We start from the raw sequence: 11,815 nt of genomic DNA, 5'->3' as shown, positions 1-11,815 counted from the left end.
GATATTTACAGGGTGCCTGGCTGGCTCAGTCAGTTAAGTGGCTGCCTTCAGCTCAGGTCATGATCCCAGGGTCCTGGGATCGAGCCCTGTATCGGGCTCTCTGCTCAGTGGAGAGCCTGCTTCTCCTTCTCCCTCTCCTTTCTCTGCCTGCGGCTCTGCCTACTTGTGCTCTCTCTCATCTCTCTGTCAAGTAAATAAATAAATCTTTTTTTTTTTTTTAAAGGTATTTACTGTCATTTCTAGTTCTTCTTCTGGAGTTGTCTATTTGTGACCTTTGTCCATTTTCTACTGACGTCAGGACCACCTCAGAAGCTTGTCCTCAGCTGAGGAGGGGCACATTTGTCTTCTCACAAAGCTACCTGCCTGCCTATGAACTTGGCAAGCCAGAGCTGCAACACTGGGTCCAACTACATGGGGTGCCTTTTTCTAATTTATCTGCCCAGAGGGGGGCGCCCTTTCTAATTTGCACCAAGGTACCTAGCTAAGGCCTTAATTAGAGCATTGTTTTTCTAATCAATTTGTCTCGGTTCTGTATAGAATAAAGCTATTAACTTTCTGCATATCATTTCCTGCTGTGTTTTCCTTGCTTTTTGGTTTGTGTTTGTTCCACTCATAAATTACTTAAATGCGTTCTACATTGCTTTTCATTAACAAAACCTTCGTGGAGTTCTAAGTGGCTTTCTTGCTCTTCCTTTTGCTTCTGGATATTATTTTGAGTGAAGGGCTATGAGTAGAAGCATATGAAATTTACCTCCTTAAATGGTTAACCCCAGTTGTCAAAGGGACACAATTGGCTCTGTTTAAACTCCCAGGCCAGAGCTAGCCATCTGCGGAGACACCTGTATCCACCTCATCTATCCAGCCATTTAATCAGCATTAATCATCGAGCCCCTGCTATGTTCCAGGAACTGTGCTAGGTTTGAAAACGCAGAGGTGAATAGAAAAGAAACAGCCCTTTCCTTCACTGGCTTGCACTGGACACTGTGTATTCCAGTTTAATGTAGGAACATAGTAAAGTAGCTATTGGTAATCGCTGACATTTAGGAGCGCCAGGCCCTGGTCTATGCACACGTGTGTACCAACATATTTACTTATCTCACCAACCCTTTGAGGAGGGGGGTATACTATTGTCCTCATTAGATAAGTAAGGAAACTGAGGCATGAAAAGGTTAAGTAACTGGCCCAAGATCACACACTGACAAGTAGCTTTGCCAGAAGTTGTACCCAGACACTCTCAGACACCTGCCTTCCCACATCAATCACAGATTGGTCACTTGAGCTGCCTATGCCAGCCCTCTCCTTGTTCCCAGATGCTTGCCCCCAAATAGCAGGCAGTGGGCAGACAGTAATCATAAATGGCAGACCCTCCAGTCTCTCTTAGTCTGGGGCTTTGCTCTTACCAACACTCTCCTCCCGATCTGGTCGGTGGCCCGCAACATCTGACTTGGTCTTGTCTCCTGGTACCAATCTGGGCTTGTCCTTCTGTCTCCATCCCTAGGCTCGACCTTTTCTGGTTTCCTTCTACAGTTTCTTCTTCTCTTTCTGCCCCTGGAGTGCTGGAGCCTTTTGAAACATGGTGTAGGTTCTCTTCCCTTGTCAGTCCTTTACCTTTCCCTAGGCAATCACATCCCTGTTCGTGGTTTTGAAGTACTACCTATATTCCAGTGCCTGTCAAAACCCAGATGCCAGTACCTCCCAAATTCTCAGCTCCAGCCCAGAAAACACCAGATATCTATATCCAACTCCTGGATGAATCCAACATGTCTGAAAACCATACTGATCATTTCAGTCTTACCAAAATGTTCTTATTACCATGTTCTCTGCCAAAGGGAATGAATGGTACCAGAAACCTAGGAGCCATTCTTTTTTTTTTTTTAAGATTTTATTTATTTATCTGACAGACAGAGGTCACAGGTAGGCAGAGAGGCAGGCAGAGAGAGAGGAAGGGAAGCAAGCTCCCTGCTGAGCAGAGAGCCCAATGCAGGACTCTATCCCAGGACCCCGGGACCATGACCCGAGCCAAAGGCAGAGGCCTTAACCCACTGAGCCACCCAGGCGCCCCTAGGAGCCATTCTTGATACCACTTTCCTCCTTACCACCCCCATACTGAATCCATCCCCAAGTCCTATTGATTTTATATCCTAAGTGTCCCTCCCATACACCCACTTCTCTCCATTGCCACCACGATCCTATACACCTGTTCTCAGTCCAAACTCCCTTTGTCTCTTACCTGAAATCCTTCTTCGGGTCTTCTACTGTTTCCTTTCCCCTCTTCTTGCTCTTTTTTAGTCTGTTCTCCATACTTCAGCCAATGATTGTTTTGGAACACAATATAATTACATCATCCCCTGAAAAATAGGATACTTTTTCAATGATTTCTCTATGCTCTTGTCTGGTGTGGGCGTGAGGTTGTGTCATCAGGGCGGAAGGGGCTCCTTTTTCTTCACATAAAGGTCCTCACCAGCCCCCATGCCAAACCCTGCATGGCAGGGTTAAGTCCAACTAGAAAGGATGCCTTTTTATGCTTGTCTGCACAGAGGGCATGCCTTTTGTGAATTTCCGCAAAAGGTCAAAATATGCAATAAGCTTGAAAGGTCTTCCATGGTCTGTCCTCACTCCATTTATCCAGCCTCATGTAGTACCACCTTCCCATTATTATCTCTATTCTAGTCTTGCTGGTCTACTCTCAGGTCCTCCGAGAGACCACACTCCCTGAGCTTTAGGACCTTTGCACATGCCATTCTCCCTTACCGAAATGCTCCTCTTCATGCATAAATAACACCTACTTGTACCTTGCATCTCAGATTTAGTGTCAGTTCCTTATGGATGTGACTCCTGCTAAGACTAGGTCAGAATTCTACATAGGCTCATTTGGGGCTAACAAGGGAGTTGAGGGCCGTGGCACTACTAAGGAGACCGAATCGCATCCAGGGTGGGAGCCCTGAGTGTGTAAGGCTTCTGAGGGTTAGAATGAACTAGCCAAGGGATTCGTGTCCCTGTCCTTCCAAGGAGACATAACATGATACAGGGGGTAAGCCAAACTGCCTGCTCTGAAACCACTGGTTAACGTGTTCAGACCACTCTAGATCATTTCCCTTTCCCTTCTCACCCATCTTGGTTTGGCCTGTTGTACAGTGTGGGCTTGAGAATTTCCCCTGAAACTGAGGACTTATGGCTGCGGTACCTGGGGGTACAGCTCTCCTGCATTCACTGTACCCTAGCCCCTTACCCACTCCCACCCTCCTGACAATTCCTTCCTGTCCTGAATGTTGTCATTTAAAAAAAAAAAAAAGCAATCAAGAAACTTCTGGTGGCATTTAGCTGTGAAAGAGAATGGTTTGGGGAGGGAAATGATGGTGGAAAGATGCCCCTCAGGGTTCTCTGTCAGTTGTAAAAGAAATCCATTAAATTCCCAGGCAGTCCTTTGAGGGATTCTATCTAGGTCCCGGGGAATAGGCCTCCCCATTTGCGTCTTCACCACTTGGCATGGGACATGGGTCTTTACCCTGCAGTGTCACAGAGTGTAGGGGTAAAAACACAGACTCAGAGGACGGTGGCCCTGGATGATTTAATTCCAGCTGTCCTCCTTATCAGCCATGTGATTTCTGGCAAGTCATCTATTTTTGCTTTAGTTTCCTTGTTAGTAAAACTAGAAGAGCAAAATGTACTTCATGTTATGAGGTTGTTGTGAAATAAATGAGATAACGAGGACAAAGCTTGTAAGACAGTGTTTGGCATGTCCTATGTGCTTAATAAACGGTAGCCATTGGTGATGAGGGAGCATAAGGGTAGATGAGGAGAGCACACACTGACACCCTACAACCTACCCGCACCCCCCACTCCTGGTGGGACACGTGTGACATTCTTCCAGGAAGCTCCCAACTGTCTTAATGTTGATGCCTTCCTAGAGGGAAAAACCACCTTAACCTGACAACGGCAAGGGCTCTGGTATCTTGTAGGTCCTCTTTAACATATGTGAAAATCCTTTCGAAAACCTCCTTCTTCCTTACCTCCCTAACCCCGTAGTATACAGTCGGCCACCCCTCACCACCCCAGTGCAGCAGCTCTTTCTGCCCACAGGTCCTGTCCCCGTGCTTTAATAAAACCACCATTTTGCACAAAAGATGTGTCAAGAATTCTTTCTTGGTCATCGTTTCCAGACTCCACCCCACTGAACCTCACCTATATTCCAAAACCCCATCTATTGGTATCCGTTCAAGTCAACGCACTTTCCTGAGAGCTTATTAGTTCAATGACCCAGTGTGGGTTACAGGATTAATTTCCCCAAGAATCCATTTTTCCCCCTTGGAAAGTCTTTGTTCAAAAAAGATCAGAGGAGAGGGCCATGGGAGAAGGAGCTCTTCTGTAACTAGACACAAAAATGCCCCCTGCCTTACAGTTTTCCAGAGGCAGGATGGTATGTTGGTTAAAAGCATGGATTTGGTAGAGAGAATCCCCCCATCACCAAAGACGCCCACTTCTAATCTCCAGAATTTGTGAATATATTACATTACATAGCCAGAAATGCTTTGCAGATGTGATTAAGGTTAGAGACCTAGAGATGGGATAACCTTGTTCTGCACATTGTGGGTAGACTCAGCCTGATCATGAGTCCTCGTGAGTGAGAAACCTTGCCCAGCTGTGGCCTGAAAGAGAAGAGACAGGGGAAGCATGGTCAGAAAGATGCCTTGCAAAGGCTCAGCTGGATATCGTTGACCTCAAAGATGAAGGATAGGACTATGAGCTAAGGAAAGTGCTACAAACCCAGGACAGCTCTTAGCGTCCATCCAGTAAGAAAGCAGACATCTTGGATTCCCAACAGAAAAGGAAGTGAATTCTGCCAGCAACCTGAATAAAAACAGGAAATAAAATTTCCCTTGGCACCCCCAGAAAGGAACGCAGCCCTGCAGGCTTCTTGATTTTAGGCCTAGTGAGATTTGTATTGGACTTCTGACCTAGAGAATTGAAAAATAATGAATGCAGGCCAGTATAATAAATCCGTAAAAACTAATATAGTCTGGCTTGCAAATTTACAAATTATAGGAAGCAGTATTGTAGTGGTTATGAACATGAACTTGAGGGCCAATTTTCCTGGGTTCTAATCCCAGATGCACGACTTATTAGATCTGTGGCCAGAGGCAAGTAAGCTAACCTTTAGCGTCTTAATTATTTCATCAGTTTTAGAAATAATAATATAGACACTTAAACTAGTTAGAGTAAAAGAGTATGCTAACATAAAATAAAAGGCTATTACAGACCTAATAATAATATAATTTCAAAACAAAGACATCTATTTCTCACACCATAATGAAGGTGTCCCACTTGGTGTGAACAGCTGTCTTATACAAACCAGGTGGGCCATGCCTTTGCCTTTGAAACAGGTGCCTTCCCAGGTTGCTCTAGTCCCACTAATAACAGAAGTCTAGGGACACAGATGTTCCCTTAAGAAAATGCAGTGGACGTGGGCGGCTCATTAGATTAAAGCCTCTGCCTTCGACTTAGGTCATGACTCCCAGAGTCCTGGGATCAAGTCCCACATTGGGCTCTCTGCTTGACGGGGAGACTGCTTCCCTCTCTCTCTGTGCCTGCCTCTCTGCCTACTTGTGATCTCTGTCTGTCAAATACATAAATAAATAAATCTTAAAAAAAAAAGAAAGAAAATGCAGTGAAAGTGCTATTCACAAAATGCTGGAGAGAACCTAACCATTACTAGTTATTTTTCCCCCAGATTCTTGATGGCTTTGCAGTCATTCTAACAAGAGTGATCATTTACAAAATACTCAGTTTTTTCCTATCTTCCATAGTAATCTTTTCTTAATTTATTTTTATTTATTTATTTTAAGTAAAGTCAACCCTCAACATGGGGCTCGAACCCACAACCGCATGATCAAGACCTGCATGTTCCAGCGACTGAGCCAGCCAAGCCCCTCTCTTCTAATGTAATCTTTAAAATCAAGCATATTGGGTCAGACTTTACCTATTTTACAAGTAAGAAAACCAGAGTCTGAAAGACCAGGTGACTTCAAAGCCCATATATTTTACATTTAAACAAAATATCTCTCCCTTGAATTCAAGCGATATAAAAAAGCTAAAGAAAAACAACACAATTTAAGAGTAGGAGTGATGAAGAAAAAAAAAAAACAAGCAGAAGACTAATTAGGGAGACAAGCGGAACAAACATTAGACAAGATAGAAATCAGGGTATCGGTGGTTTTGAGTAAGGCTGCCACTCTTTGCCTGACTCGGGTAAATCCATCCTCTCCTCTGGGCCTCCATTTCTTCATGGGCAAAGTGGAGTCATGGACTCGATGATCTTTTTTCCACCTCTGACATTCTGTGATTCCATTTGGAAAACAGTGAAGCCAAAGATATGGGAGCAGGGAGAAATCATGTGATTTTTTTTTTTAAACTGCTCCATTTAAGGAAATAGCAAGATTGAGAAAGCCCCAGTGACCGAAACAAGGAAATCAAATGGGCCTCCCACAGGGCTCAGAAGACAAGCTGCAACCTGCTTGGTAAAGCCACACCTGCTCCTCACATTCCTCCCAAGGCCGGTTCCAGGCCTGAGCCCAAGGCAGTGAATGGGTGTTCTAGGGGAGACCCTGGAGGTGGAGGCTAAACTCCTGGATAGAGCGAGGTCTGGATGATCCTGCCCTCAGCAGATGCAAGCTGTTTCAAAACACAAGTGTGAAGGGTTCTTCCTTGGAGGAAGTGACTAAGGAAGGTGTTTTGACCTGATTGGTGCATCCTGGGCTAGGAAGACAAAGACCAAGATTCTAAACCCTGACTTTGGCATCTGGAGGTTGTGTGATCCTGGGTTACCCCATCTCTTTGGACCTCAGTTTTCTGACATGTGAAATGGATCCAATTTATAAGAGAGGAGGAAATTTAACATACCCTGACCTCTAAGTGCCCAGATCATTCCATGTACTTTTATCAGTTACTGCATTTAAACTTCGCATTGATGGGAGAGATCTGTAGGTTTCAGTCAACAGATGGGGAAACTGCACAGAGGGAAGTGACTTATTTGTCTAGTGGAGCAGGATTTGGACTCAGGATTGTCATCACTTGGGTTATTTCCAGTAAGCCCATGTCTTGAAGATGGTAAGTGTAAAAAGTGTTTTTGTGAAGTATCAAGAGGATTAAAGTGCAAAGATTCTCAGTCCTGAATTAACACAGGAATTTAGAAATTACCAGAAGTGATACTCTATGAAGAAACAGGCTTTTTCAGGGTTTTTCCCATTGCTCAGCTGCCTACTCAGTCCTTAATCTGTTTATTTTGTAGGCAGTCATTTTGTAGGCAGGCTGCTATTGAAACAATAGCAGCCTGGGGTCGTGAAAAGAATCCTGGACTAGGGAATGTGAGACTGTCTCATTCCAGCTGTGCCATGGGAACAACCACTTGCCTGTGCCTTCTGTAAAATAAGGGACTGCGCTAGAGGTGATGGCCAGGGTCCATGTAGCTAAGGCACTTTCAGGAACTCAGGGGAGCTGAAGGAGAGTGAAGTCTGACACTCTTAACAGCTCCCATTCTGGCCTGGAGCACAATGCACTTTGGGAAAGCCAGCCTACATCTCCCCTCTCCCCTCATTAAGCCCCATTTGAACTAGAGGGGACTTTGGGGGATGGGTGGGGGCAGCTGAAGGGAGTGTGTGTTTATACACTTAGGGATCCACCCCAGGCTGGGAAGGCCACAGCTGAAAGCCACCTCCCCAGTTCTTACCTGGTGTTTCAGTCTTTGAGGGGTAGGCATAAACCACAGAGTAGGAGTGGGAGGAGGAGAAAGAGGTGGGTTCCAGGGGAGGAAACAGTAGTCCTGTAGTTAGCCCTCGGGTGTACCAACCACTCCCTCCTTTGTGCACACCCATTGTTGCACCCTTTCACAGTAATTGCTGAAACTTGTTTACCCGTAGACTACCCAACAGTGACGTTCTAACACACTCCACATCCATGAACAGGAAGGAGTAAAAATGAGAAAAGGAGCATGAAGGAGACAGGTTGCCGGTTTTACACTTGATCTTAGCCAGGAGGTGGGGAACGACAGGCAGCCAGTTTTTACAGCTAATAGGAAGTAAAAAAATTTTTAAAGCATATTACTAGTGAAATTTTAGGAAAACAACTTGGGTGCGTGCTCTTCCCCCCCACCCCCCTACTGCGTAGAGCCCACTACAGACTAGCTCTAACTACATGGGAAAGTCCTTTAACCTGTCTGGCGAGCCAGGATACTTTGACATGAAGTAAATCGCCAGGGGCTATATGGGTATAATACCACTACTTCCAAGTAGGGCTGGGAGTCAAAGGAGATACAGTTCCTGAAACAAAGGCAGTGCTTTTTTTCTCCACTGGAGAGCCTTTAGAGAACCAAAAGCTGGTCCTCTTTCCCTACAACAGCATCTAGTTCTAGCCTCCCCCACCCTCCCTCCCCCGCTCTGGAGGAAGCTTCCAAACAATCCTACTTAGAAAAATCAGTATTTATACCAGCCTGTATAAGGCATCTCAGAAAACACCAGAGTGGCAAAATGAAATGCCTACTCCTGCAAGGGGAAAAAAAAAAAAGTGTTAGAATTTGAAATAAGAAATCTGAGTCTTGGGAACTGAGGAAAACCAAATGATAAAAATCTGGAGTTTTCACAAACTTCATCTTTTGGTCTGTGCCTTTTCCATATTTTATTAAATTCGTGTTTTTTTTTAAAAAATCACAGCAGCATTATCAAAGACAAAATATGTACAAACATTTTACAAAAGAAACATTACTAATACCAGCTATACCAAGGGCAGGCTGAGGAACAAACTCTGGGTTTCGAGGGCACAGTCCGCCCTCAAAGAATTTCAAATGTGTTCGGGCGGCTGAAACAGGCTTCCTTCCCGGTGACAAGCAGATGCGGTTGGTCGTACAAACCACGGCAACAGCGGGTGCTACGCGGGCTCAGTGGGCGAACTCCTCTTCGCACCAGCACGACCAGGATCCTGGTGGAGCTAACCACATAACTTAACCGGGGACAGTAAAAAGCGCCGTCCTCCCTCCCCCCATCGAAGCGCTTGCAAGCCTTCAACACCTTCCGCGTCCATGGCAAGCCGGCCGCAGTGTTAATACCAACAGGTGATTCTCACACGTAACCCTGCGCCGAACTTCGCTGAACTCTTGAGTCAGGTTTCTTGTCGGACCGAAAGGGAAGGAATTTTAGAAATGCCTCCTCTGAAGCCAGAAGTCAGAAAGAGAGGTGACCCTGATTAAACCCGATGGGGGTGGGGAGAGGCAGGAATTTGGAAAGAGCAAGGTCTCCTCTGGGCCAAGAGTCAAGGCGAGCGGCTCTCTTCGGGCTGGGGCCGGGCTGCCATCGGTGGCCCACCCCACCCCCCCTGCCCCGCCGGGACCTACAAGCTCGGCTCCTTTCTCAGCTCCCCCAGCTCCTTGACCTCCACCTTCCTGTACTTCCCCGACTTCCTCCGGTTGGTGATCACCAGGACGGCCACGCCGGCGACGAGGGCCACCACGACCACCACGATGACGGCGATGAGGCCGGCCGTGAGGCGCTTCATGGAGAACTGGGGGGGCTTCTCGTCCAGGTAGTAGATGAGCGTGCGCTCCACCAGCAGCGGCTCGCCGCGCACGCGCACGTCGAGGCCGCCGGGGCCGGGGAACAGCGACTCGCCCTTGACGTCCCTCTCGAAGTAGTAGGCGGCGTCCGCGATGTCCACGTCGCCGGGGCCCTTGTCGGTGGCGTTCTGCCGCAGCTCGATCTGGATGGTGGGCCGCTCGTAGTGCACGGCCGCCACGAACCTGGGGTGCAGGCGGTAGCGCTCGCGGAAGAGCCGCCGCAGCTCGGCGTCCAGGTCCGAGTGGTTGAAGGCGCGGGCGGCCGGGCGGTGGCGCAGGTCGATGAGGATGTGGTGGGTGCGCACCAGCTCGTCGCAGCGCAGGCTCAGGTCGCCCTTGTCGGTGCGGCGCACGCCCACCGAGTTCACGCACCAGCACACCGACGTCTGGTTGCACTGGCGGGCCTTAAAGCGGCCCTCGTGGTCGCAGTCGGGGTCGTACAGGCCGTCGTTGTCCAAGAGCGCGTGCTCGCTGGGCCGCACCAGTGCGCGGCCGCTCTTGGGGGCCCTCATGCGCGCCTTGAGCAGCAGGCACTTGGAGGTCAGCGTGGAGCAGTCCACCGGGAAGTCCAAGCCGAGCACGCGGCACTGGCAGCGGCCGCCGGGGCCGTCCGCGCGGCACAGGGTCATCTTGTTGGTGGCGCACGTGCAGTTGTCCTTTGCGGCCGCGGGGCCGATCGCAGCCACCAGGAGCACAAGCAGCGGCAGCGGGGGCGACGGCAGCGCGAAGCCCGAACCCCGGGCCATGGTGGGGTCGCGGAGCGCAGACGGGACGCGGGCGGACCAGGCGCTGGGGACTCTGCGGGGCTCCAGCTCCGCGCTGGGACAGTCTCTGGCTTCTGCCGCTGGCCGCTCCCTTCCGCTCTTATACTCCGCCGGACCTGCCGGGCTGGTTGGGCGGACTCACCCTCTGGTATTTGGGTGACACATCCCGCGCCCCCCCCCCCTCCCCGCCCCGTCACCGTCCCACGGAAGGCACAGCCCGCCCTGCGCCGCCCGCGATAGGATCGGAGGAGCAGAGGCTGCTCCCGCCTCCTCCAGACCGAAAGCCCGAGAGAGGAAAACCGATACTCACCTGCGGGCTGTGGGACCCCGCCCCCGCCCCCGGCCCGCCCTGGCCTCACCTGGGGAGGAACAGCCATCCCAGCCGCCCCCAGACTGAGGACCGCGGGTGGCCTGGCTGCTCTCCTGAACAGGAATGCTTAAGAATTTCATTAAAAAGTAAGGCGCGGGAGATCGCCAGGCCTTTGTCCCCTACCCACTCCCCTTCCTGTTCCCTTTCCCAACCTCTATCCCCAACCTACCGCCCAGTTCTCCCAGTAGCCCTCAGTTAGTTTAGAATTCACAGGCATTATCTCAGCCTCGCCTCAGTCCTGACAGGTATGTACAATCTTTCAGACCTATTTTATAGGCGATGCAGTTGAGGCTGAGACTTAAAGGCACCCAGCCATCAATATCCTCAAATTCTTCGGAGGGGTCTTTGGTATTCTGCCTGGTGATTGTGAAACCTTAAATCCGTGTTTATGGAAACAGAGTGGTGCAGAGTCCGAAGAAAGGGAGCAGTGTTACCATATCATGAGTGAAACCCAGGTGTCCCGGGATCCAGTGTGTCAGAAATTCTGTTAAACACAGTTTTCCTCTACACACACACACACACACAGAAACGTAATATTCATACACGTACCCAGTGTAGGGAGACAAAAAGGAACTAGTTCTTCAAAAGAACAAGCAAGATTACAAGGGGTTCTTTGTATACGTTGATTCTGAAAGAGTACGTCGTTGCTTTTCTTTTTCTGTGCCCAGATAAGTAGCTGAACCACTGCAAAGAAGAAAAGGATGGGCCTGTGGGAAATGGCTGGTCGGCCTCTGCGTGGCTACTTTAATGGGATGGTGGGGCTGCAGTCTCTTTTTTGAATCATTGAGAAAGTCCTGGGTTTCAAAGCTGTGGTAAAATTAACAATAATTAGCAAGCTATAATTATTCCCGGCTCCTTTGTTCAAAGCACATTTTATATGTTCAGCATTTAATGAACACCAGCAGTAGTACAAGGGTGTTGTTTAACACATGAAAGCCACCTAGCCTCTATCCCATTAATTTTCAAGCAATTCCTGAGGCGGGTAGGTGGAAATATATCATTCTCCCTTTACAGGTAGAGAAAGCAGAGTCATGTGAGGGCAATTTCTTCCCCATAAGTACCAGGCATTGTGGGAATGCTCTC

At 48.6% G+C, this 11,815-nt stretch overlaps 1 protein-coding gene across 1 annotated transcript; it reads right to left on the bottom strand.

The window, feature by feature from the left end:
• Positions 1-9,231: 9,231 nt before the first annotated feature.
• Positions 9,232-10,462, bottom strand: TACSTD2 (tumor associated calcium signal transducer 2). The gene has a single exon (XM_046017463.1). The coding sequence runs from the start codon at positions 10,342-10,344 to the stop codon at positions 9,376-9,378; it is 969 nt and encodes a 322-aa protein (XP_045873419.1). The 5' UTR covers positions 10,345-10,462; the 3' UTR covers positions 9,232-9,375.
• Positions 10,463-11,815: the final 1,353 nt, after the last annotated feature.

This window comes from Meles meles, chromosome 1 (assembly GCF_922984935.1).
Source record: "Meles meles chromosome 1, mMelMel3.1 paternal haplotype, whole genome shotgun sequence".
Classification (NCBI taxonomy): domain Eukaryota; kingdom Metazoa; phylum Chordata; class Mammalia; order Carnivora; family Mustelidae; genus Meles; species Meles meles.
This window is presented reverse-complemented; position numbering and strand designations above follow the sequence as displayed.

Bases quoted from the DNA above. Each gene is read 5' to 3' on its own strand.
- TACSTD2 (XM_046017463.1), bottom strand. From the start codon at position 10,344: ATGGCCCGGGGTTCGGGCTTCGCGCTGCCGTCGCCCCCGCTGCCGCTG.